Source organism: Kryptolebias marmoratus, linkage group LG15, assembly GCF_001649575.2.
Source record: "Kryptolebias marmoratus isolate JLee-2015 linkage group LG15, ASM164957v2, whole genome shotgun sequence".
Taxonomy (NCBI): Eukaryota; Metazoa; Chordata; class Actinopteri; order Cyprinodontiformes; family Rivulidae; genus Kryptolebias; species Kryptolebias marmoratus.
In genome coordinates this window covers 5,366,367-5,393,889 of record NC_051444.1, presented here as the reverse complement: position 1 = coordinate 5,393,889, position 27,523 = coordinate 5,366,367, and the positions used below count along the sequence as shown (strand labels likewise).

The 27,523-nt window shown below is 38.1% G+C and overlaps 2 protein-coding genes across 3 annotated transcripts in view; one reads left to right on the top strand and one right to left on the bottom strand.

Annotated features, from left to right (window-relative positions):
- The window catches only part of mettl15 (methyltransferase like 15), a 61,206-nt gene extending 61,059 nt beyond the window's left edge, over positions 1 to 147 (bottom strand). Inside the window, exon 1 of the mRNA XM_017403941.3 lies at positions 16 to 147. The gene's annotated coding sequence lies outside the window, so the exon portion shown is untranslated. The remainder of the gene's footprint in view (positions 1 to 15) is intronic.
- kif18a (kinesin family member 18A) lies at positions 111 to 27,523 on the top strand. 2 transcript variants are annotated; one of them, XM_025002503.2, is made up of 18 exons: positions 111 to 296; positions 1,964 to 2,313; positions 4,092 to 4,249; positions 4,489 to 4,593; positions 5,464 to 5,574; positions 5,786 to 5,983; positions 8,096 to 8,272; positions 8,396 to 8,470; positions 8,579 to 8,679; positions 12,770 to 12,932; positions 13,374 to 13,538; positions 14,494 to 14,615; positions 14,696 to 14,985; positions 18,955 to 19,011; positions 23,378 to 23,750; positions 26,419 to 26,511; positions 26,596 to 26,693; positions 26,857 to 27,523. In XM_025002503.2, the coding sequence occupies exons 2-18, from the start codon at positions 1,998 to 2,000 to the stop codon at positions 26,988 to 26,990; spliced, it is 2,736 nt and encodes a 911-aa protein (XP_024858271.1). In that variant the 5' UTR covers positions 111 to 296; positions 1,964 to 1,997; the 3' UTR covers positions 26,991 to 27,523. The 2 variants fall into 2 exon arrangements, with proteins under 2 accessions (XP_024858271.1, XP_017296475.1); XM_017440986.3 differs by having other exon boundaries at positions 113 to 296; positions 26,593 to 26,693.

Here is a 27,523-nt window from a genome sequence, read left to right as displayed (position 1 = left end):
GCCGTCTGAGCTTACCGTAGTGGACCACTGAGAGCGGCTCCACCTTCAGCGCGTCTGCGCGACCCGTGCGTCACGGCGACCCACCCTGCGTCATTGCGTCACCGAGACACACGTCCAATCCGCTGCCACACAGGAAGAGACGCTTCTGTTTGAAAAGATTGGCGCTTGTCGTCAAGATAGCGAATGCCAGCTGTGAGTTGTTAGTGAGTTAATGTTTTATTTTACGAACTGTCTACCTTAACCAGGAGAAAAAGAGAGAGTTCTGCGAAATGAGGAATAACCGTTGGGCATAGAAGGTAAGACAGAATCCCGCACAGTGCTTTTAAAATGGAGACAAGACAACTAACGTGCGGTTCGGACAGCTAGCTAGTTAGCAACCGTTTGCCACTCTTACCAAGTTAACGTTGTCATAATGCAGTGTGTGTGTGCTTTTGTTGGGATGTTTATGCTTATATTGTTATTATAGATGTCTCTTACCAAACAGCACACATCGTAGCTTTTTTGTGATTTTTAATTTGTTATTTGTAAAGCAACATTTCACGATTTTTGCCGTTAAATGTCCTTGATTCTCGTGACGCACCGGACAGACACCCCCGTCTATATGTTGACACTTCAGTTTATGAAAATGAGTACATAAAAAAGTAAATAGGATAAGAGGAATAAAATGCCAGTAAACAGTCAGTGCAGGCTTGTTGTTGTTGCATGGCTTTGTTCGGTTCCATTAAAATCGAACGACGCAGTTCAAAATGATTAAATAAATCAATTTAAATGTATTTTTAGTTCAGGTCAAACCAACATGACGAAAAACAGCCTCCTGGTACAAATGCATAACCTAAAATTTTTAAACATCTGCAACTATGTTGGATAAATATGTTAATATATTCCAAAAATAGTGATATTTTTTTTTTTGTTCTATAAGAAAGCACACATCTTCCATAAACCTATGATTTATGTAAAATTGTTTTGTAGTTTTAAAGTAGTTTATGTTTAAGTTTAATGACTTTGGATTTTGAAGTTTAAAGCTTCTACACTCCTATTAGTGTCTAATCTTACAGAAAAAAAGTTATTTTATTGCTTTCTTTGATTTCATAATGATAACCAATGAGAAATTATCCTTGCGAAGCTGCTGAATTTATGTCAGCGATTGTTTAACCCTGTTATCTGTCACTTGTCTTAACTTAAATAGCTCTATTGTTATATGTTCAGTGTAATTATTTTTTAATTAATATTTAACCTCGATAAATGCCCACTGGTTGCCTGCACTACAGTAGCCTCATTAAATTTTGTTTACATTTCTCTGAAATAATTGGTAGCTATTGCAAATTGTCTTAATAGTAATAAATCATACACCTTCAGTGATAGGCCAGTTAGTCAGTATATTGTATTTATTACTCTAAGACTGAAATTTCCCACCCCTTGTATGAGTTGTAGTTCATCTGTCATAATCATAAAACTTTAGTAGAAGTTAATTGTCGTCCAAATTAGCTGCAATTCTTGTGTTCATTTTGTAACGTTAGGATTATTACTTTCATATTAGTCATTTTATTGCCTTTGTTTGAATACTTTATGTGCCGTAAATTAGATAACTTTCAGGTAAAAGGTTCTCTCCTTCTATTATCTTAAAATCAAAACAAACTAAATCAGTGCATCGGTGTTTGGCTTTGTAATTAAATATATGACGGTAGTTTTAATCACCTCATCCAAACGCAGTCAGTTAAGCATTTAAATGCATTAATCAGTCAGTTAATGCTGTTAAACAACTGCATAAGGGCTCAGAAATTAGTATTTTGGTTTGTTCGGTTTTTAAAAAAGAAAAATAATCAACAAACAGAACAGAAATCCCTTGTTGTTTTCTCAACATTTTTGTTTGTGACTTTAATAAATCATTGTTAAATTAGATTTGGCAGTTTGTAAATATGGAAAATATACTTACAAGTATTATTTTCGTTTTTATTTTTTGCAGTAACACTCCAGTCGCCGCCTACAAAGGAGCCACGATGGCAGACAATGTATGTAGCCACGTGAAGGTGGTGGTTCGGGTGAGACCAGTCAACGAGAGCGAGAGGCGTGAAAACTGTCGAAATGTCGTCCAGGTTGTTGATAGCCACATGCTCATATTTGACCCCAAAGAAGAGGATCTGTCGTGTTTTGGGCCACAAAAAGTGCGCAACAGGAACATCAACAAGAAGGCTAACAAAGACTTAAAGTTTGTTTTTGACCATGTCTTTGATGAGAACTCTAATCAAGTTGATGTTTTTGAGAACACCACTAAAGGAGTGCTGGATGGTGTGATGAATGGATTCAACTGCACAGGTAATGGATCGGATGACTGGATTAATGTGAAGCGGTGATAAGCTAGTCCTGTGTTCACAACTTGTTTTCATTGTCTCCAACTAACCAAAAAATATATTTTACTCTAGGTTCAAAACTACATTAACAGTCTGTGTTGTTAGGTTATAATAACAAAATCACCTCAAATATTCATTTTAAAAGAAAGCATGAATATCAACTCACATTTTCTGTTTTCCAGTCATTTTAATAAGTTTTTCAGCCACTTTGAGCCATGATGGGATCTAAACTAATTTTACATTTACTTGCAAAATCTTTTCACACATTTTTCATTTGTAAGAATTGCAAATTTCTCAGATCAGTCCACATATGCTGCTTATTTGAAGAAAAAGGCTGTTCTATAGCAACAGAAACAAGTCACTATAGAGTATTTTCATGTCTGTACCCTACCAGCTTTGTCTGTTTACTCCCCACAAATAAGTATTCCAGTTACTTTAAGGTACCAGCAAGTAAAAGGTGCCACAACTAATGATGCTATGGGAAAATTATGGCTACAGCCATAACTGGTAATGGGAAAAGCCAAAGCAAATTTATGTAAATGAAAATTGCTGGTACAGTTTGTTGAAATTAGCTTTAAATTTGGAAGGTTAACCAGCAACTGTGTGCTCTATTTTTGTTTCTGTTGTATCCATCTTCACCTATATAAATGGACTGTGTCTATTGTAAAATGAGTGTTTTATTAATTGCTCTCTGGCCTTCTTTAATTTAATTCTCATCCGTTCAGTAGAATGTGCCAGTTAACTTTTTTTCCCAGGCTATAGACAGTCAGTAATAGATGGACATGGCCACCATCATGCCATCTGATTTGTGAACGATCATTCTGTTTCCATGATTTTCACATCTTGGCCATAGCCATCTGTGTGTTTTTCAAACCAAACATAACAAGCTAGGTGTGGTTCTAACTGAGAGCTGCAAAGACTTTTTTTTACATGTTTGTCTCGCTGCATAGCAACACATTTGTCACAAGGTAGCCTTGCCCTAAAGCATTCTGTGCTTTATTGACAGTTTCTTCATGAGACCAACATTAAAGGGAACAGCTTGCGGTGTTAAAGACTTTCCTTTAGCAGTTGAAGAAAGGGCTTTTCTAACAACACTGAGGAATATTATGAAAAATATTTAGTACCCTAAAATATAAGTATGAGTGTGTGTGTTTGAGGGAGACTCAGCTACTACCACATCAAACTTCAGCTCAATGTCTAAAATTACCCATGTTGTGGCCATTTGGTGTCAGCTAAAATTGATTGGCTGTGGTGGAAATTTTGAATTGGGTTGATGTCAAAAGTTGATCAGTTGTAGATGTGCAACCAATGAAGGCTTTCTGAGAGTTTCATTAAAATCCAGCCAGTGGTTGCTGAGATGTTTTGCTGAGATGTTTTGCTAAGATGACAAACAAACACATACTGAGCAGCAGGCGATGAAGTTCCTCTAGTCTGAACAAATCTATTTTATCACTGATCTCCCAACAATTTCAGTTTTTTGTGGGGTGAGACAAGAGCAGGAATCAGCCCCTGTCACTTCTTCATTAGTCTAATGTTCAGACAGTGAAGCTGTCCATCTTTTATAATGGTCTGTGATTCAAACTTTATATTTCTTGGAAAAAGATGGCTTTTCTCAGTAAGTGTAGGTTTGAGGAGCTTATATGTTGCAGTTTTTCTCATTTTCTTGTTATACTCCTCCCAGAATTACAGCGCTTACTGCACTAAGCTCTTTAAAGCAAGTTGTCTTCTTCTCTTTTGTCAAAGTGTTTGCTTATGGCGCCACTGGAGCAGGTAAGACCCATACCATGTTGGGCTCTCAGAATGACCCGGGGGTCATGTATCGCACAATGAAAGATCTCTTCAAGCGTATGGATGATGCCAAGGACGAGAAAGAGTTTGCAGTTGCATTCTCATATCTGGAGGTGAGGGATCAAATATTTATTTTCTTTTGTGTGCGTATATCACTTTATTTTGTATTTGGATAGAACCTCTTTATTTGTGTCACCCTTATTACTCATTTATGTGTCTCCCTACATTATTCTACATTTTCTAACATTTCTGTTAAAAATGGCATCCCTTACTCAGCTTTTATTCTTTATTTTTGTCTTGAGATTGATGCCTTTTGTGTGTGTTTACAGTTCTGTTTCCTGATTGTTTACAGGTTTACAACGAACAGATCAGAGACCTGTTGGCGAATGCCGGGCCTCTTGCTGTCAGAGAGGACAGCTCTAAAGGAGTGGTTGTTCAGGGCCTCTCACTGCACAAGGTTTGCATCAGCTTGTTTGTAGAGTATATTAAAGATAAATACTGAGCCCTCTTGTTATCGCTGTTAATAATTGCATGTGGTTGGATTCAGATTCCCCTCTCGTGGTTTTGCAAAGCAGAATGTTATATCTCGATAAGTTAGATAACAAAATAAACTAGAAGCACTAGGAGAGCACAAACCTCCGCCAAGACCCATTATTATTGGAATGTCATATTGGGACTGATTAATGATGACATCATCATGTGATGTCATCACTGTATGTTAAAGTACTGAGAGCGCAAACCTCCTCCCAGGCCATTGGGTCATTAAAAAACTGTAGGAGCTGGTTCATGATCCCGATCACCACCAAAATTTAATCATTTGTTCTTTATGACAACCTCAACATTTACTGAAAATCTCATGAAAATCCGCTCATTACTTTTTGAGTAATCTTGTGCACAGACAAACAAACGCTACAGGAAATGTATACCTACTCGGCGGAGGTCAGTAAAAAATAAATAGGTTTCCTGCATGCACTACTATTTAAAGATGTCCTTCTTGTGTTTGATATTAGCTCAGGTATTTTCCTATGTTCTGCTAAGTATAAAAAAATTACATTTCAGGAAAACAATTTAGTCATTTCCTTTCGATAAATAAAAGTCAAATTGAAGAAATTATTTTCGAACGGAAACATGAGCCATATACAGACTGAGTGAGGTTTGTGAGAAATGTTTGCTTACATAACTAAGAACGCTATAAATCTGTAAAAACATTCTTTGACCTGTTTGGATAACTAATGCAAACGGTTTAATTTAGGGTTGTTGTAAAAGTCTCACTGTAAATGCAGTGGAACCGAATAAAGCCTTTTGATTGTTTGTTTTTTACATTCAGCCCAAATCTGCAGAGCACATTCTCGAGGCTTTGGATTCTGGCAATCGAAACAGGACTCAGCACCCCACTGATATGAATGCCACCTCGTCACGATCCCATGCTGTATTCCAGGTATTTCAATTTATTTATTTAACAAGGGTCCCAACAGAAAGCAAGGTTGTTGTGATATATATTGTAATAAAGAAGGGGGGGGGGGGATGAGAAAACACAAGTGCAAAGGGTCAAGAGCAAACAAGGTCTACTACCCAGTTTGAAGTGCAGTTCACTAATTTCTTCTTACCTAATAAATATTTTAATCTGTTTTTTGTTTTTTTTTGTACAGATATATTTAAGACAGCAGGAGAAAACTGCCAGCCTCAATCCTAACGTCTGCATCGCCAAAATGAGTCTGATTGACCTCGCTGGCTCAGAGAGAGCCAGTGCCACCAACGCCAAAGGAGCTCGGCTTCGAGAAGGTGCTAATATCAACCGCTCCCTTCTCGCCCTGGGAAATGTTATCAATGCTCTTGCAGACCCAAAAGTGAGTTCTTGTCACTATAAATTTTCAGTATATCTTACAAATATTGTCAATAACCATAGCTAAAAGTAGATTTTATTTTGGTATAGTTAGATACACCAGCTGCTCTGTGGAGAAATAAAAAATGAATTATTGTGTCGTTTCAAAACCCAGTTGAGTACATGTTCCTGTAATGTTTACAGGCGATGCACAAATTCAATGAATTTAAAAGGTTTTGCATACATATACTGTTAATTTATTCTTTTTAACCTTGCATGCTGGTTAGCATATCATCTGCATGCATGAAACATAATGTTCTCAAGATTGTTAAGGTTATGGGTATTTGAAGTTAACCACTTATGTACAGAACTTTGGAAGGGTAGGTCAACTGAGTATTTGGGTATAATTTCATTCCAGTTGCATACATTAACCTGACAAGCTGTCTTCTCGTTTTACACACCTAGTCTCAAGAGACGAGGCACAAGCAGGCCGCCTGCGTTTAGGAAGTGCTGGGCAAACCTGCCGCCGCCATGTTGTAATGCAATCCATCTCCTACAGGCTGCCTCGTCCTATGGGTTGAGACTGTGTTCTTTCACCGGCGTTGTCAAGTTGATATTTTACCCTGCCCACCATTTTTAAGTGTTGCAGTCATCGTTCTGCTCAGCTCAAAACAATAACCACAAGTTTCACACCCTGTCCTAATGCTTATTGGTGCAGAGGAATTTATGTTGTGGTCAATGTTTACTGGAAAGAATGTCCCCACTTGTGCCTTGGCTGGCATGCCATTCATCTGAGCGAGAAGAATGCCTGCTACTTTTGTTGGGGCCTTTCAGCGTGTCATCTTCATGTTATGCTGCACAGAGGGTTTTGTTGTAAGTTGTTTGCCTTAGGCGGTGGCCATATTTATGCAGATGCAGATGATGAAACACCCATTTTTCCAGCTTGTCCTACAGTCAAGACCAATGTTTCCCACCCGTAGAAAAAAAGGAGCTCCGAATCTGTTGTAAAATGTTGATACGTTTATTTTGTGCCCAGTGTCGTTTCATAGTATGGATGGCAAAACTGTGCGTCCTTAAAATAGCGGTATGGTTAATGATTCAAGCAGGGTTAGGTTTGTGTAGCAATGTTAAGTCACTCATAGATTGTACTATTTGTATTTGTTGATATAGGAAAAATAATAGCTTTGTATGATAAAGTTGTGGAATTATCTTTAAGCTGGGTAAAGAACTAGCACTTGTTGGCACGTGTTGAACAGAAACAAGATAGTACACCTTTATTTATTTATATTTTTACTGTTTAAAACTAACATCTGTCCTTCCCAATATAAACCTTATGTCTGTACACCAGGAAAAGCTTTAATTATTGGTTTAGGAATGTTATATATAGGTGTCTCCCAGAAATATGGTTGTTTAATTTTGCGTACTTTGTAAAGAAAAACCTCGGATGTCTGCTCTTGCTAAAATTTATTTTTCTTTTCCCCAAATACCACAGTTATCCTAAAACTCTGTGGACCTGATAAGAGCTACAGCGAAGGTCTTTGAATCCAGCTGTTGACCCCTGAGTTTTTCCCACAGCTGTGATCCCCAGTTGAGATCATTTTACACTCCTTTGCTAACTTCTCTTCAACTGTTTCTCCAATCCTGGTGTCTGACAGTGTGACTCACCTAAGCAGCTGTAGTTTATCTAATGCCATGATTATTGGCTGAGCTGTATTCACAGACTGCTGCAGAAAGACTTCATTTCTAAACTGTACGCTCCGTACTGAATTCTGTTCCCTCTCAGGTTTATTGGTCCCCACCATACAGTGTAATGTGACGAGGCTTCTCTTGTGGTCCAGATGGAAAATGCATGTTAAGGCACAGCTCGCATTTGTGATCACTCCTCTGCATACCATAGCAGCAACATACACTTTTTTTTTTTTTTTTTTTTTTTTTCTACTTTGATTTATGTCTTGTTTGACAGGAGTAGTGGATTCCTGGTTTGTGTATTTGTTCCTTTCAAACTTCCAGTTTAATATGTTTTCAAAGGGACTCCAGTTGTTTTTCAGGCTGTTTGGGTTGCTTTTCTTGACACACTTTTAGGAGCCCCGACCATAAATCTACTCTCTAATCTTAAATTTTCCTTAATTTGTTTCAGAGCAAGAAAGCCCATATACCATACAGAGACAGCAAGCTGACAAGGATACTGAAAGACTCCTTGGGGGGCAACTGCAGAACGGTTATGATTGCAAATGTTGGCCCTTCATCCAAATCATATGACGACACCCACAACACACTTAAATATGCCAACAGGGCCAAGGAGATCAAATCCTCGGTTAGTGCTAAAGCTATCATGTAGTTGTTAACTAACTGTGATATAACAGCATTATTGATTCTTGTCAGGTAATGTACCAAAAAAGCTCTGAAATTTTATTTTTTCTCAACTCTTGCCTTTCAGCTCAAGAGTAATGTTGTAAGCCTCGACAGCCATATTGGTCAATATGCTGTCATATGCGAGAGGCAACAGAAAGAGGTAATGTGAAACAACCGACGCAGCCACATTGAATGTATTTGGACACGAACAGTCACCTGTGGTTCATTTCTCACTGATGTTTCTTTTTTTTTCCCCCCATCTATAAAGATTTTACAGTTAAAGCAGAAACTGAAAGAATACGAGGTGAAGAACGCAGTGCCTGGGGCTTTCAGCACAATCTCTTCCCAGAAACAAGCAGAGTTCAAAAGGTAAACATGTGGTGTGGTTCCCAGTATAACTTGCAAGATGTCTGTCAACATTTTTTTATTTTTACTTTTTTCTGCATCATAAATCCGTCATCACAAACCCTGTTGTTGGAATGTAGTGTCAGATTCAGCCAGTAAACCAGTGAAAAGCCACGCCACCAACGTGGCTAAGACACTATTGTTGTTACTATAGCAACCTGTTCATCGAGGCTGATGGCTTGACAGAAAATCATATGATTGCAAGCTGTCAGCTAAACATTTTAGACACTTTTTTGGTTTTACCTATTTTTTTATTTTAGCATAGCAGTGTTAAAGAAAAGGTCTTTAGTATGGAGAAGCATAGGTTCTTCCTTTGCAGCTATAATTTAGGATTTTCCGAGTCTTAACTTCATCTACAAGCTCTTAATTTGGATTTACAGTCCTTACAGGATGATGGGAGTCTACCTCTGGGCGCCATAATTAAAAGAAAATTAAAACAAAACACTGCATCATCGTCGGCATACAAGAGTAGTGATTCCATTTCACAAATACTACTGTACTCTGAAGTTCTTGTGCTGTAAAAATGTGAATAAATAAAAACAAGTTCAGTGTGAACAAGGGCTGCACATATTAAAAAGATTGTCATTGCAATATCATAGTGCACAATGTCAATACTCAAAGTTTTAAATTCCAGACCCAAATCAAATGTCAATAATATATTTGGCAATCAAATGGATCCGGACCATCCTGAATTTCCACAACAGATTTGGAAGAACATAGCTAATGCTAAAGTTAAATCCTAAAGAAACCTTAAAGAATCTTATGAGTGCTGTGACAGTAGAAGACGAGAGCAAGGAAAATGTAGGTTTATCACAATACTCAAAAATAATATCGAAATGCAGTTTTTCCTAATATTGTGCAGCCTAATGCGAACATATTTTGACCTTTTTTAAGATCCAGTTTATTTTGTTTGTATTCAAAGAGCCTGACATTCTGCATTGCTTCAGTCTTACCGTCTATATTCACCTCTCTCATAAGCAGGAGGCTGATAAGATTGCCTCACTCGTGGCAGAAACGTGTTTTAAACCCAAATTTTGTAGTGTCCTATACAAGATTTACTCAAAGTGTCAAAATCGTTGCTCTAAATGCTGCAGCCTTGATCAGTTTAGATAACTTGTATGAAAACAGCACACAAAGCATGTTTTTAAAAATTTTAAGCAGCCCGTTTGTGCTACTGTTTTGAAAGGCTACCCTATGAATCAGGCACTCGGAGCTCTTGGAAAATTGTTTCTTCGTAAACAAAAGTCCGTCTTTAGTGATGACCTCAATCTGCATTTGGTGGATATAACAAGTCTCATTGATTTATAAAAGTACACACAAAGGCTTTCTTTCAAAATCTTTCTCTCCATATCTGATAGAATATCGTTTCACATTTAAAAAGTGTTAGTGAATGTTTTTCTTTGAGTACTTTTCACAGAAAAGCATATGATAAATTAGGAGATTTAGGTCATTTTTTGCCGTTTGAAGAAATTTAGCAGTCATTATGAGTTTCATGTTTGCATTTTTTGTTTTTATCTTAAAGTTTTAGCATTAAAGAGGTCATAATGTACAAACACATGACTAAGTTGAGCTCTGCAGTGCATCATTTTTATTCACCAACTTTTAAAACAAAATCTTTACATAGAAACTGGAAACAATATTTGCATATATTTAGATGTGAGGAGCTGGATAAATATGAAGAGGTTTTTGTAGTTTATGTGCTGCTGTTTCTGTTAGAAAATGCTACAAATTACTGAGCTGTTTTAGCTTTCAGTAAACCTGCGTAGGCAAAGGGGGGGCCTTACTTCTTGGATTAAAGGCAGCTGTGTTTTGAGGCCAAAGGATCAGTTGCTTCCGACAGTTCGAAAAGAAAGTCCGATTTAATTTGGCCCACTCTGTTTTCATTTCCTGTCTGCTGTGATTATGCAGTCGGGGCTGAATTAATGTGGAGTTTTATTCCTGGACAGTTGTGCCCTTTTTATAGTACAAATGATACGTCTTTATTTATGTTACTTAAATCACAGCAGCCGCATCTTATCTCGTTGTCTTAAAGGCATAAAGTGGCATCTGTCTGGGTATTTGGGTTGGGGGCAGTGGGGGGTGGGGGGTAGGACAAAGAAAAGCTGAATGAATCTCACTCCCACACACTTCATTCACTGGCATCAGAATTCACAACTCGCACAGAGAGAGGCTCTGAATAGAGGCTGCACGCTTCTCACGCTATTAAAAATTCAACAGTCTAGCAAGGCCACGACGTCTCCTACGTCACTGGAGGTACATTGAAGAGTGCAGTCACATTTCAGCGACAGCTCTGCAGCCTTATTTACCTGCATGTCTCTCCTGACTCTTCTGCTGTCTTTACTCAACCAGACAGCCACTTGCATCCAATCAGCGCATCAACCTTGACTCTATTCCAGAAATACTTGTTTAGATCGGATTACTAAGAATATCCTTTCTGCTCAGTATGAATAAAAGTGACATGTTACAGAAGCTCCAGACTAGTCTAAAGTTGTATGCTTTGACTTTGACACTGCCTCTATTATTTGTGCTAAATGATTTTAGTAATCCAACTTTGAGGTGCTCAGGTGTTTTACATTCTCTAAGCTGTGAGTAATAGTAGGTCTGCTATAGGGCTGTGCAATATATTGAAAATTTATTCTCGCAGTATTAGTGAGTGCAATGTCAATATCACAAAGTACTGCGTGGACTGCAATAAATCATAGGCCATTATATTTCAAGTACCGTGCATTCACGTTCTGCATGCTAATAATATATTTGGTCAATCCAACAGACTCTCACTGGCCTTGATGTCCACTACCTATTTGATAGTGGTGACAGAAGAAAAAAATGAGGAGTGAAGACTATATGGGTTTATTGCAGTTGATCTTGTTTTCGCAATATTAAATAATAATGTGGAACATCACAAATTTTTCTTTTTTGAAGCTCTAGTGTAATTTTGGCTATTTAGATATGATCTTTATATGCTGGGGGGATGGGTGAATTAATATGACAGTCTTTTAGAATGGGTGCATTTTCCAAAAACTTGTGGCGCAGTTATATAAGACTTGTAAACACAGCTCACCGTGCCGTCCACAAATACTGGTTAAAGCTCTATCCTGCAGAGAAGAAGCCAGATGTCTTCTCTAGACCAAAGCAGATTTAAAATGAACTGAGGCAAAGAGGAGAACTGTTCTGAGGTCAGACAAATCAAAATTTGAAGTTCTTTTTGGAAAATATGGACGCCATGTATTCCATACTAAAGAGGAGCGGGACCATACAACCTGTTTTCAGGACAAAATTCTGCCTCTCTGATGGTATGGGGGTGCATTAGTGCCTTTGTTGTGGGCAGCTTGCATATCTGGAAAGGCTCCGTCAAAGCATGTTTTACAGGTTTGCTCCCATTCAGACGACATCTCTGTCAGGGAACATCTTGCATATTTCAGCAAGATGATTTTAAGCCTCATACTGCATCCATAACCGCAGCATGGCTTCGTAGTTGAAGAATCTGGGTTCTGAACTGGCCTGCCTACAGACCAAACCTCTCACCGACTGAAAACATTTGCTGCATCATGAAACAAAAACATCTGGCAAAGAAGATCCAGGACTGTGAAACAGCTAGAATCCTACATCAGACAAGAATGGGGACAACATTCCTTTCAAAAACTCCATCAGCTGCTCTTCAGCTCCTAGACGTTTACAGACTGATGTTAAAGAAGAGGGGAAGCTTCAAAGTGTGGCTGTCTAAACTTTTCTGAGAAGTGTCGCTTTTCTTATGTTAGAAAGAGTACAATTTCTTTCAACTTTTGGGACATTTAATGTGTTGCATTGTGAATAAAATATTGATTTATGAGATTTGCAAATCATTGCATTTTTTTTTTTTTTTTTTACATTTTTACACAACGTCTCAACCTTTCCAGAACTGGGGTTGTAGGATAACAACAGTTTACATTTTAACTTTACATTGTGAAGTGCAAAACTTTGAAACCAAAATATCTGTCCTTGTTTTACAAAATTATTCAAGTCCGATAGATGGCAAAGTTTGGGATTTTAAAAACTATATGTTTTTGCCTTCTAGAGTGTCAGAAGCTCTGCAGAGCATCTTCTCAAGCCGTGCCCAAATCAGACGAGAGCAGCTGGATCTGGAGAGGCAACTGAAGGCCAACGAGCTGCGGCAGCGCTACAGTGAGGAGGACTACCTGCAGGTCCAGTGTTTCTGTGCCAAGGAGAAGACGGAGAAGGTATTTGACGCATAACACCACATGGGCTTTTTCCATCATCCCTGCAGGGAAAAAAAAAAATGCTGAGTCCTCATTTCACTCGTATTTATTCTTTAATTGTCTTAGCTTCTCTGTGTACAGCACTACAGGAGACGGATGCTGTTCATCGGTTTCTGGCTCTTTTGTGCTTTTTGAAAGTCAGTGATAATCTTAGTTGCACAAACCGTTTGACATAAAAAAGTGAATTCTTCATCATTTGATGCCAAGCCTTGCAGAATGGCTTACTGTAAACCAAACTAGGAAGGAAGTTTTTTCAAGTGGTGCATTTTTAAACTTTAATTTTAAAAAGACTTATTGTCACTGTATTCCTGCTTGCAGTTGATCTATTCTTATTGCATACGCTGCCCATTCATGATATCATTCAAATTACCATTAATGTTGTTTTTTGGGGGCTTTCAACAGGCCACTTGTAAACACGAGCGGAAGATTGCCAGCCTGCGCACTCAGCAGCAACACATCATAAAACGTTTGAAGGAGACGGAGATGCGTTTCCTGGAAAACGATGGCTTGCTTCATCGTGTTGAAAATGAGATTAAGTTGCTGAAGTCGAATGATCAGAGCTCAGAGGTAAGTGGAACTCTGTGACCCTTTTCACATTTAGTAGAGCTGGAAACAGCAGGCAGATTAGTACCTTTTTTTTATAGTGACAGACGAACTTGGTGACACCTTTTCGCACCTTTTTGTCTCCTGGTCGCTCAGTTCAAGGTTTATCCTCATCCCTGGCTTCCATGTATTGTTATTTCTCATTTTTCTAAAGATACAAAAATTGTTGTTTGTATAAATTTATATGAATTGCTACAAAACTTGATCAATCACACTGCTGATGGATTGCTCAAAAGTTATTTTCAGTCTGTCAACAGCAGATCAGTAAAGGCAAATTGTGAGAAACTATCTAACGTGTGCTGAAATGCAGGAGGGTTAATGGGCATGATCAGATGCCAAAAAATAACTTAACAATGTGGGCCACATTTGTCAAAATTCATTGCTTACTGTTTTTTGTTTGTTTATTTTGGAAGGTAGGCTGTATCTTAACTGGCATCGTGACTGCCTTTGTTTTCTTCCCATCTGTTCTCCCAGTAATTAGAAGCATGCTCATTTTATTTCTCCAGCTCACTCGTGGCTCACCAAAGAGAATAAATCAATAGCCTTTGCTTATCCTTCACACAGCAGCCAGTTACCTAAAACCCTGTCCATGTTGTTTTGTTTTTTTTCTTCTTCTTCTTTATCCTTTCTTCCAGGAACTGACCCAGAACTATGACGCACCCACCAGTCAAATGTTCTCTCTGCTGTTGTTTCGTAGTTTTTCTTACGTCACGAGTCTCTTTTTTGTATCCCCTCTGCCCTTACCTTGAGCAGTCTGCTTTTCTGATGAAACATGGATGAACTTTGTGTCCTCTCCCTAGTTTACTGCTCCCGCTCCAACTTTTTGTGTCTAATTCTGCCTATTAGTGTTCATTGTTATGTCAGAAAGCCTTGATTAGTCATTGCTGCTCTCTGAAGTCTGCTTTTTTCCCTTTTTTAGATGTTAGAGAAGGATTTGTATTGCCACAGACTGGAGCTGCAGGTAAATGATCTCAAACAGCACGTCAAGCAGATGGTTGAGCTCACCGCGCTGCAGGATCAGGAGAACAAGCGTATGCAGAAGTACGTTGACCGTTAGCTTTAGTGATCTAAAAATCAGCTCACTTCTAATGTCCCAATGTAACTTTGGTATTTCTCTGCAGAATGGTGAACATCTTGCTGCCAGCCTATAGTCGACACTTCTCCACGCTGCACGGGGCTGGGTTGGCCCTGCCAGCGGACGAGATGGAGAATCAGGAACTGGAGCACCTTGTGTTGAGGGAGAGGGGCGTGGTCTGGGCAGACCAGGAAGAGGCGGGGCACCAGTCGAAAGGCGAAGAGTGCGGCGTGGACTCGCAGGAGACAAATGAGGGAGGAAAAGTTGGTCTCCACAGCGAGCTGGCGCCTGTCCTGTGTTTCTCTTACCTGCAGTACCATCAGAGCAGCCCCTGCAGTAAGTCGCCACGCTTTTTTCTCCTGCTGCAAAGATTTCCATCATTCAGGCAGTTTAGGTTTTTGTTCCTTTTTTTTTTTCCCTCACCTAATTATTTGACTAATAAAAATTAGCTTGGTGCCCTAATTTTTTCACTTTGTCAGAAATCACGCTGATTACAAGAGAGTGACCACAAAATACTCACCTTTTTATTAAACGCCAGCTGTCGCAGTTATGAGACGTTGGTTCTGGGGCACATCCAAACTTTTAAGGAATTTTATGAAGGAAATGTTTAAAAAAAACAAAAACAAATACACATGCATCAATTTGGGCTGATCATTTGTCGTCCAAATGAAATTAAACCTTGTAAATAAATAAAAAAGTCATTACAGTATAAATGTGTGTGAAATCAGGGTTGCAAGGAACTGATATTGAAACAAGGAGGTGGGTGCTAAGACTTGGTATTTCTTTTATTTACATTTTTTTTTCTCATAAACATGTATTAAAATATTTCAAATCTTTGTTCTCTTAGAAACCTTCCTCTTCATACTTGGTTCTGTTTTTTATCTTCTTATGCTACTTTTGGCTTCCAGCTAGCCTTTTGCTACATTTAGCTTTTGGCCAGGCTTTTGCCATTTTTACTTTTTGTTAAGCCTTTTTTTTAGCTTTTATTTATCTTCTGCTGCCTTTAGTGACTACCTTACCTTTTGTGACTTTTAGCTTTTTTGATGGCTTTGTGCTACTTTTAGGTTCAAGATGGTCTTTTCCTACTTTTATCTACCCTTTAGTCACTTTTAACTTCTAGCTAGCATTCTGCTTTTTTAGCTTTAACAACTCAGTTTCAGCTTCTTCATTCAGCACTCAGCATTATTTCTCTAGTTCTAATAGTTGTTCCTTTATCGTGCAGCCCCGTGATCCCTCTCTGTTTCTAAGTGATATTTTCAGTTTTCAGTCTGCCAATATGTTAGGAAGAAGGGATAAAATATTTTTCATTTATTTTTCTCAAACTAATTAACCAAGAGAAATGTCATACAGCCTTCCATCTCTCATGGTCGTTAAGAAAACATTGGTTAACCCTTCAGACACTATGCTCTGCAATTTCTATGAAAAGTTCAAACATTCATTTTCAGTGTTATGATTTTACTGGGAGGAAAACAGCAGAGTTCATCTTTAAAGCTCCACAGACTCGTTCCTATTTATCTATATTTTTACAAGATATTTGATATGATATTTAATGAAAATGATACCTTCATGTCTGAAAAATGACTTGGATATGAAACTAAATATTTGCTTTACTTGTAATCAGGTTCTGCTGCTCGCCTGACAGCAGCAGCTGACCTTTGCCCCCCCCCCGCACAAGTTGAAATGTATAATTCGGCCATGCTTGGTTGAACCAGAAATTGAAGAACAGGATAACAATTTCTGGATAACGCACAATATGACTCTCTCTAAAATGTAGAAACATCTTTGTTTTACTGCATTAAAAAGGAGCTTATAATCTACTAATGTTAACACGCTTTCATAAAAAATAGAGCTTAATATAATATAAATACAGAAAAAAGGTAAGCTGCATGATTTTTATTTTTTAATAAAAATACATGTTTCAAACTGTGCTTTTCACAACAATTATGAATAGAAGGTGGGCGTATTGTGTGTATGATGAGCCGCATCAAGCCATCACTTTAACCTTTTATTCAGAACCTGTTTGTGAGTTACACACAGAACTGAGACACCTTCGCAGGTGTGATGGGTGATGAACGGCTTGCAGTTTGGTCCACAGCTCTTCTTCATGTTAACATGTTTCTGCCCGTCCAACCTCTCACCATTCTGACAACAGTGAGGCACAAGAGTCCCAACTCGACCGGGCAGCGTGAAAGCAGCTGTCATTCACTTCGCCTGCCTCGGACATTTTAGCTAACACTTAATTCAGTTAAATAAGGTTTGTTTATACAGCACCAGTTCACAACAGAGGTCAGAAAAAAAAGAGTCCAAATCATGAATCCGATTCAGTCTTAAAAGAAAGTAATTTATAATTGATTATAGTCAGTTTATTCTAATTATTATACAAACCACCAGTTAGTAAAAGTTATCTAAAGAAAAGATCTTAAAGTATCACTTCTTTATTTATTTTTTTTGTACGCCACCAAAGACAAAAAGTGATGTTTTTGCCCACATGTGTTTTTCTGTAGTGTTAACTAAATATCTAATGAACAACTCAACGGATTTTATTTAAAATTTCAGAACGTATTCATTTCCTGCACATCTATAACTGCAGTCAAACCGATTCAGGGTGACCACGACAGCTAATCGACTTTCACACAAATAAAACCAGCTATAACTCAGCCAGTTGCGCAGATACTGAGCTATAATTTGGTGTGGTAGTAGCTGAGGGTCATTCACAACGTGCTGTGTGAGCGCTAACACATCGCACAACAGCTTTTAAAACATCAGCATAAACTTTTAGTTAGCTGTCTGTCTGCAGAATGAATCACTGGGAGATTTAAGTGAAACTTTGTACGTCTAAAACTTTTCAACATTTGGAGTCAACCCAATTCAAGATGGCTGTCACGGCTAATCAAGCTTAGCCATCCCAAAAATAGCTACAACTCGGTTGGTGTGGTAGTAGCTGAGAGTCATTTTTATCACGTAATTTGAGTGCTAATAGACAAGGTCTCTCAATATTGCATGTGATCATGAATACTATTATTTTCAAGAATTAACCAGAAAGACTAAAAGTTCATTTTTTTAAGATGATTTTAGTTTGAAACATGGAGGCTGCAGGTGATATGCAATCCTTCAAGGAATGCTAGGTCTTTAATTTTAATATTTATTGACTCCTTACAGCTTTATAGTTTTTTTTTCTGTCCCAAAGGTCTTCTCTACCAATCGGGGTGGAACAAAATTATCTCAGACAACATGAAATATGGAAGTTTAATGATAACTCTAAATATGAAATCTGTCCTGTGAGAGTGTCAAACGTGGCCCGGTGTGTTTGGCGCCGGTCCAGGTCTGGTGTTTTTTCTGTGGGAGCCGTGAGACTGCATGTTTCATTTTTAACTGTCATCTCTGCATGACCTAGCAGCGCCGGACCCTCGTGGCTTATATGCTTTGTCACACAGCGGAGCGTAAACCGAAGTCGGCCAGCAGCGCTCGCCGTGATAAAGTCTGTTGTTTGTCGAGGAGTAAAGTCTGCACCTGTCCCTCTGCTCTGATGTTTGCCTGCTTTATTTGAAAGTGCTTTTTGTTGACTTTTAATTAAAAATTAAATGTCAGTAAAACAAATCCAAAAAGAGGAGGGGGGGATCCTATGACATATGCATACGGATATTAATCTGGTCCGACTGTTTGTCATGGTTTAAAATTTAAGAGATAACATGTTCTTATTTATTCATCAAAACATTCAGAAATAACTTGGTTTTTAGATGGGGCTTTTTTTTCTCTAAATAAAACCTCTCTGCTGTATTTTCTAATTTATCATAAATTTTCTTTAATTTAGAAATAAAAGGTTTAAATGACTGTCTGGTGTGCTCAGGATTTAGAAGTAATGTCACTTTCTTTTATGAATAATAACCAGATAAGAGTTAAAAAACATCTCAAAATATGAGAAAAGTATCTCGTGAACCACTGGTAATATTTTTGGTAACAATCAGAAAGTTCTTTTGACATTTATCTACAATTAATTAAAGATGACCACCACAGTTGAACAACATTAGCTGACACAAACTGGTATTGAGCTAAAGTTTGGTGTGGTAGTCCCTTAGAGTCATCCTCAGCACATACTCTGAGCTCATCTCACAAAATGTCATGAGATGATGCATAACATCATTCCAAGGTTTGACCAAAACAGCTCTGACTCTGTCCCCTTTCGACATAAGATGGTCTAAAACTTTGGCATAAGTCGATCCGCATTCCTTCAAGCAATGCTAGGCTTTTAATTATATTTATGTGTCTGCATCACTTCATTTTCTCTCTTTATTTTCTCGTTCCCAGGTGCAGAGAGGCCCACCAAAAAAACACTCCTGTGCAATGCTGCTCCATCACCTAAAGGTAAATGGACTCTTTTTTTTTTTTTTTTTTTTTCTTCCCTCCCCCATCTCTCAAACATATTGTAGTTATTAATTCAAAGCCCCTGCATAGTTTCAGATCACTCCTTCCTCTCAGTCGTTCTCACATTTGCTCTCTTCTTGTCACCTTTCACTGCCTTCATCCACACTTTGGCAAATACGCTAAGAGAAGTCTGCATTTTATAGAAACAATCCAGTTTTATTATTAAGTTTCCAGATGAATTTCAAATGGATGTGTGCAAGCCTGAAATTTCACCTTTTTTCTTCCTTTTTAGCTGTGAAGAAGTTGCCTCAAGTTTTAAAAAACACACACAATAAAACTCATACATGTAATATAATTTGATTTATAGTTGCGCTGCAGACATTCTGTTCTGGCCAAAACTTGAATGATGAAATGATGTGAGCGCTCACAAGCAATTTTATCCAGAGACCTCAGCACACACAGAACCTTTGGGAAAGTATAATACCAAAACATTTGTGAAATATGGCCATTTAAATTGGCTGTAATGATATTTACTGCACTCGGTCTACGTTTTATTGGAACATATTGTGGGAAATGAAACATGAGAAGAAAATTCTTCTGCTCGATGACCAGAGTTTCTTGAATGGAAATGAAATATAAACACCCCGGGGAGTTTGTCACAACTGCTATTAAATTTGTCGGCAACTTATTGGAATATTTGAACTCAAATGGAGCTTAAAGTTTTTTCCAATTTTAAAAAGAACAAAAAATAATAATAAAAAAGGAACTCTGTCTGTGTTACCATTTTTTTATACTTTGTAAGCCAAGGCAGTTTTTATTTTTTTTTTAGCTCACTTAATTGCTCATTTTTGTCAGAAGCTCCAATTCTTTAACTTTAAGTTTTTAACAATTTCTATTAAATGGACCATTTCAGCCTAAACTGTGCCATCACAAAGTATATTTAAGAAGGTGAAACAACTCGAGAAATTGGATTTTCTGAAAAAAAAAAAAAAAAATCCAGAATATTTAATGACTTTGCTGAAATTCGCTGAAGAAGCTGAAACTGAGTTGGAAAAGCTAAAAGATGCAGAGCACCAAATAAAAGTAGAAAACAAAAGCTGGGACCTAAAGGTAGTAAAAGCCAGCTGAAGTGAAACGCTAGCTAAAAGCAGAAAAACTACAGCAGCAAAAGGCTAGCTAGAAGCTAAAGGTGGCAGAGCAGTAGCTAGATGCTGTAGTCACAAAGTGGTAGCTAAAAGCTGAACCTAGCAGAACACTGGCTAAAAATTAAAGGTAGTATAAGAATATAAAACTAGAGCAAGTATGGTGAGGTAGATTTCAAACAACAATGGTTTTAATAGAATTAAATAGATCTCAACGTATTTCTATGGGGAAATGTTTGTAAGCTACACTGAAAAATATAAAAGTTACAAAAACCAAACATCTCCTGAATGAGCTGAACATTTTGATGTAACAAATAAGTCATTTCAAATTTTAAGCAATATCAAACTATCAAACTATGAAAATTGAGCTCCATGGTTGGTGTTTCACACTTTTTCACCCGTATAGTTGATGAACTCTTCAGAGGCACGTGTCTCTGCACTGGTTTGCAACAAGGTTAGTTCCTCTTGAAGCTTTTTGTTTTGATAGTTTTTTGTTAGTTTAGATAAATCGGGGTGCTCAGCAAAGTTAAAAGTTGTAGCCTCCAAGTAAAGCCGTTGCTCTCTTTCCTTCATTCTGTGTAACGAAAAAAAGTGGAAGGATGCAAAAATCCACAAAGCGGGCGTTTCTGTGAGCGGCGAGGTTGACGCATGAAGGCGGAATGGTCTCCTAATCCCTCTCCCTGCAGGGGCGATGGTTCTGCTGGGTCTCGTAGATTTATTAGTACACCTGAGCAAGCAGCCAGTCGCGGCTGCTTTTTCTCTTTTTTTTGGATCTGAAAAAAAAATAAGTCAGATCAAACAGAAGGCTGCGCAGTCACTCATAAATATATGATTTTAACTCTGCAGTCAGTTCCTCCTTTCTGCAATAAACTGTCCAGGATTTGGGCTGATTATATTTAATGTTGATGAGAACTCATTTCCAGGAATGCACAGAATACTTTAAGCTCATCATTTTAATTGACATGTCGTACAATCACTTTAATCAGCCACCACATCACTGTCTCTGTCTCTGCTTTAAGTAGTATATTTAATTTAACATCAAACTGTTTAATTATAAACTTACAAAGTCCTTTAAAACCATCAGATTCATCCTAATTTCAGTGTAGACATGCTTCTCGGGTGCGCACGCTTGGTGCAGCTTTATAAAATGTGCAAAATCATTTTTCAGTCACTGACAAAGTGGCTGTTGTGAGGTTTAAACAACTGTTTTATTGAGTCGGATGTTTATTTATCATTCAGACAAACTCCTGTGACGCTGTCCTGGTGCTGCTTGTCAGTCCCCTCCTGCTTCCTCAGCTCTTAATGGTCGTCACTGCAGCACGTTATGAGAAATAGCTCCACCCTGCAGCCTGCAAAGCCAATCAAATTTCATTGGTTTTAGTGAGGGTCATGGTTTGGAAAGAACATTAACTCTTTGTGGGCTGTATTATAAGATCGAACTTCACGAATGGGATCACTGTGAAGGAAGGATCGCTGCGTTTTATGCAAGTGTTCATCGTCGCTTTTTACCCCCATTCACATTCCTCCCAGAGGCACTGAGAGGTCGATGTTTATTTTTAATTTTTCTTAATTATTTTACTTCTAAATCCTCTCTTACCTAAATTCTATTTGTTCCTTTGTCTTCAAACATCGGTTAGTTTGCCTTCTTTCTTCATACCTCTTTCCATTCCACCCTGAAATGTTTTTCCTCTTCCCCTCTCTGTCTGTCTAGCATCCAACCCTCCCAATCCCTCCTGAGCTTCATTCATGAAAATGCACATCCACAGCAGGGCAGGGAACAACGTCAACAGACGTAAACTCCCCTGCTCTACCAACCAGAAAAGGCGCACTATAAAAAACAGGCAGCAGCAACCAGGCGACCCTAATTCAGTGCAGCTTCCACCAGAAATAGCAACTCATGCATGTATTAATCCCCTGCTAGCCAAAAATATGTGATTGAAGGAACTCTGCTGCCATTTATTGCTTGGGACATCTCCTTTGCCACAAAAAAAGAGCTATTTATCACGATTCCTCACATGGAGCTCTGCCTCAAGTATGACTCACATTTGCTAAATATTGCATTTGATATTTCAGGAAATGTTTAAATCAGTCATTCACCTTTTACATATCATTCTTTTCACTTCCTTTATGTGCTGGCATTTTCCTTTTTTAGCTTTTTTTTTTTTTTTTTTTTCTCCAACCCTCACCACACCTCTCTGCAGGAAATGCCATGAGTGTAACAGTGCACCTAATGTGATGCAAACACTGTGATTTAACCTGTCACTGCACCGCAGCCCAGACGAGTTTTATTTTTAAATTACCCCAGATGATGTTTCTAAAAAAAATCTAGGATAAATGCCACATAAAATTAGGCTTTACGAAGTAATATATGGAAAAGATAGAGTGAAACATTTTAGTTCGATTCAGTCATTTTGTTCAAATATATTATTCAATGTTATAATTTAGGCATTTCACAGTTAAAGCAGTAGATTTGAGGTGCATTGTCCTTTAAAAGTAAAGTTTCCTGACTTTAGAATTTCACGTTTAAGCTTCTTTTTTTTTCTTCCTTTAGTTTCAAAAAGTGTCTGGTCGAAAATGCCCTGCTTTCTGATCTATTTTTAAACCGCAGTGCTTGTTAGGTGAATAATGCATGTCACAGCTCTGTTCTGATATTTTAAAATTGATGTTTATAGATGCAAAGAGGGCAACGTGATGTATAATTGCCTTGTGCCACTCTGACATTACTGATCCCACAATGGTGCAACTTGAGGGGAAAAGTCCTCCTCGTTTCTGCATCACGACATTTAAATTGCACTCTTTAACCCCAGGGCTGGCACTTCAGCTCCTGTTACAGGCGGAGAACGGCAAACCTTATCATTTGTTAAATCATTTACAATTAGGAGTTCCAACATGTGAAAGTATGCTTAATTTTTTATGACTTGTCATGGTGTGGGTCTTAGGGGCAGCAAACTAAACAGACCTGCCAAGACTTCCCATTATCTGACATCAACCTTCAGAGGAAACTTTTTTTCTGTTTGTATCCAAAACTTTTTATTCATCCAGGCATCTGAGGGTAGGAACAGTGACATACTGGTCCTCTTCTTCTTGTTTAGCTCTCTGCACCATAAAAGACCAGTGCGTATTTATAGAAGCCACAACTTTCATGATGGAAGCACGCAATTCGGCCACAAAAATCTGGGTTTTGCTTATGTAATTTACTTTTGATTTTATTGTTGTTTTTCTAGATGGAGGAACACAACCAGATATGACACGAGATAAACCTCCCCGAATGCCCATCAGGAGAAATTTGTCTGTTTTACTCCCACCGCCAAGCCCACGAGCCGTGGCCAGGTCCCAAGTGTCTGAGGACCCACTCCCACTCCAGTGCACACCAGAACCTGCTCAAAAACCAGCTCAGCCATTCAGCTCCTCCAGCAACTTGGATCTAAATATGACCTTTGACGTGACTGATAATGATGATCAAACTGCAAGTGATGCAACCATCATGATAAGCCACGCCAGTCCAGCTCAAGCATCTAAATCCACAGACGTCTTAGGCCCCAGCCAAATAAAGAATCCTCCCGAAGCAACCAGGGGGAACCAGTTTCCTTTCAAAAGGTAAGAAAATTACTACTTCTACTGTAGGGAAAACGAATATTTCATTCTCTAAGTCTGCTCACTTCCAAAGAAATGAACAGTCTCTAATTTTATGGTAGTTTCATTTTATTTGAAGCAGAAAATCAACCAAAAGCCCAAAAATGTGTTAAATAAAAGTTACAAATGGATTTGCAAATCATTGAGTGAAGTAAGTATTAGATCCCCTGCAAAATCTTGGCTTCTGAAGATTGGTCATGTGCCCGTGTGGCGCACAGATTACAATCAATCAGTCAATCAATCAATCAATTACAGACACTCCTGATTTCAGCTCATTATGTGTCTGAAACACACCTGTCCACAAAATCAGTTTCTTCCATCCCAACCTCTCCATCATCGTTGGCAAAGGGACTACCACCAGTAACTTTGTTGTCTGTAATCTAAACTCCCAGAGTCACGTTTTTCCCTCAGCTCTCACCTCTGTGGAGGTATTAAAAGCCACACTGGACAATCCTCCTTAAAACAAAGTTACTGAACATACAGAAAGCAGAAAAAAATGCTTTGAAACGTTTCAAAAGCATCAGAATTTGCAACAAATGACTTGTACCCATAAAAAATAAAAATAACACAAGCAAACGCCTTCTTTTTTTCAATCTTCATATTGCATTGGTTAATATTCCTCTGTTCTGACACCGACCCGTAGCTAGTGCCTTGGCAACAGACATATTTTTAATCAATGAGTCAGAGGATAAACTGGCTCTCTGAAAGTTAAGGTGTGTATTTCTCATTTGGTGTAAAATAATTAACTGATGTATCGATCGAGCCACGTTTTTGATTGTCTGCAGACTCGGATTAGTTCCTGCGTCGCCATTTACAGACTCAATCAACTTTTTATTTTCTACTAAAAACCCATACGAGAAATGTGCATGCTTCTTACGTTTATTGTGCCTGATAATTGTTGGTTAAAATAGTCATCAGTCATGTCACCAGCAGCAACCAAACATCAGACTTGGTATTATTTTGGTCGTAGTGGCAATAAAATCTTATGATGTTTGTATGACTGTCTGAGGAAACTGTATGCATCAAACTAAACATTAAAGTGGTTGTTGTTACAACAAACTACTGTAAAATACATTTATGATTTTGGCCGATCGTTACCCCAGTCCATTCGCCCACCCCTTTGGCTCTGATTCAAATTTACAAAGAGAAGCAACTAAAATATTTTAAAGTAGTGTTTGTCTTCAAGAAATTGGTACCCAGTCGATTGTCCAATGTGGCAAATATTTTTGCTTTTTTTATGTAAACAGACGCAGCATCAGTTTTTTCTTTTTACATGACATATATCAGCATACTATCTTGCTAAAAACTTTTAATTTAATGTAATTTTTCTATGATTACCAAAGAACCCAAGTAATACCAAATGTAATAAATCAGAATACACTAAACTAGACTGTACTATGATCTATAGACAATTAAATGCTTTTAGCAGTGAAATATCCTGCTTTTTAAATTTTTTAATCTTGTTAAGCATAGTTAACAAGAATACAGACTGGAATACAAGAAACTAAACTTTACAGTAGTTTTAAACTGAGACAAAATTGCAAGTAAATCATAGCTTTATGCTTCAAAGTATGTACCTGAAGATTTTCAGGTGCCTCGCCCCTTCGTCTTCATCACAAACCCAGAAAGGATCGAGACGCCCTTCCCTCCAATATGAGGGTAGAGGAATGGGATTCTAATGTCAGAATAATGCATGTTCTCTGCATCATTAGGACCAGTTTATTACTCCTCCATGGTTTGATATTCGTGCATTTGGCACCTTTTGAATTGATCTGAGCTTTACTTACATGCATGCGTATTATTTTCAATTACACAGAGAGAACCAACAACAAACCCTCCTTGAATTATTTCCATGAAATGTTTCAAAATCTAAATAATCTTCCTGAGCCTCTCTGCTGAATGTTTCCATCCAACCATCCAAAAGTGGAAAATCCTCCAGACCTTATTCAAAACCAGCCTGAGACCCGAGTGCAAACACAAAGTATTCTCCCCAGCAGCAGGTTTACATTCTGGAAGACTGGCTGAAAAGGCTTAAGTCTGCTGAACTGAGCAGCAGATTCAGGCCTTAAGCCCAAAGTTGCGAACAGACAAGGGAAATATTATATTTTGTGGAGAAATCTGATCCCTAACAAAACAAATTCATCACCCCAAAGATACGGTTTATCATAGGGAGCTGTTCTCAGATACTAAAGGTGAAAGCAAAGCCAGATTTTACATATAATATAACATAATAAAACTGCAAACGTAAAACTCCTTCAAAGCTATTTTAATGAACAGGAAGTAGCAAAGTGGTCTCGGATTTGATGCGTTAGTTTTACTTTGACGACTGATGAAAAGTGATTTATTTCTTTTTCCACTCGGAGCTGCAGGCCAGCTCAGCAGTACTTCATATGTTGGTTATTAAAGTGTAGCAGACACTTTAGAAAATCTAGAATTTTCTATTTGAATAACTTGACTGTTTTTCTTTAAGGTGCAGTCACATCTTTTAGGCAACATTAAAAAAAATATAATAAAATGGGAACAGCCTTTATTTTTTCCTTCAGTTTTACACCTTTAAGTGTAAAGGGTAATTAAACAAGTCGTTTTCACTCATTTGTTTATTTTTTATGTTGTAATATAATTCTCTCTGCAGACAAAACATGGCGCCTTTGCAAGACGTGAGGCGAGCCAACCCAACCTACATGGACATGACGTCTGCTGTGCAGGGGAAGCGTAAATTTAACCGGTAATGCTCTTCTTATCTTCTTTGTTCGACTCTGCAAATCATAATCTTAACCGAAGATTCATTTTACCTTCTTACTTTTAGCAGCATCAGAGAAGACACGACTCAGGATTTCTCAGCACCGAAGCGAATAAAGAAAGACACGTCGGTGGTTCCGAGGCCGCTCAGAGTGCAGCGTTTCATCGGTAAACAGGAAAACCTGCAAACCCTGATATGTCAGTCATTGGCCTTTATGTTTGAAATAACTCGATGCCTTCGCTTCTTCACGTTAACAATGACCTGGTTGATTCGGTTTGCTGCGCCTCTGTTTCTTCTTGACACGGATCTTTGTTTGACATTTGACCTCAGGTTCTGAGAACAAGCCCCGCAGAGTCGTCAGGAGCGTTTCTGAGGGGAATCTCAACCTCCTCGGAGCTCAGAAGTCCAGGTCCTTCCTCCACAAAACATCCCAGCAGATCAGACGAGTCGTCAAACGGACGTGAAGCGACGTCACATCAGAACATTTTGCCTTTATGGACATTTTTACTCTCCCCCCGTCCTCCGTCCTGATTGGTCTTTTGTAAGTAAACCAGAAAATAAAAATGTTCTGTTGTGTTGGTTCATCCAGTAGTGAGGATCTCTGTGTACATTTTACTTGTTTGTATAATAACACTGTTGTTTATTTGTTTTGTTTTTTGTCTCATGGAGTCATTTGTTTTCTAACCCTTCACTTCAACTTTTCAGGATTTTTAGTTTTCACTTTAACAGCACAAAATAAATTCGTCTTGTGGTTCTTTTCCCTGTTTTACAAACATTATGTACTTTAATCTGGTCTCTAAAACGATAATTGTATCTTACGGGACCATGTCTCACAGGGCAGCTAATAAAACTGAAACTGCTCTGTTCAGAGCTGTTTGTTTGTTTTAATTTTAGTTTTTATCGAGTGCAGTTAATAACTTAGTGTTATAGATGCTGCATAATAAAAGTTTCTAATAAAAATCTGTTTTAAGTCAATAAATCCCTTTCTACAATGTAA

Excerpts from the sequence above, each read along its gene's own strand:
- kif18a (XM_017440986.3), top strand. The coding sequence starts at position 1,998 with ATGGCAGACAATGTATGTAGCCACGTGAAGGTGGTGGTTCGGGTGAGA. Across the intron at positions 4,250-4,488 it reads TTGCATTCTCATATCTGGAG|GTTTACAACGAACAGATCAG; the intron begins GTGAGGGATCAA and ends GATTGTTTACAG. Across the intron at positions 26,694-26,856 it reads CAGAGTGCAGCGTTTCATCG|GTTCTGAGAACAAGCCCCGC; the intron begins GTAAACAGGAAA and ends ATTTGACCTCAG.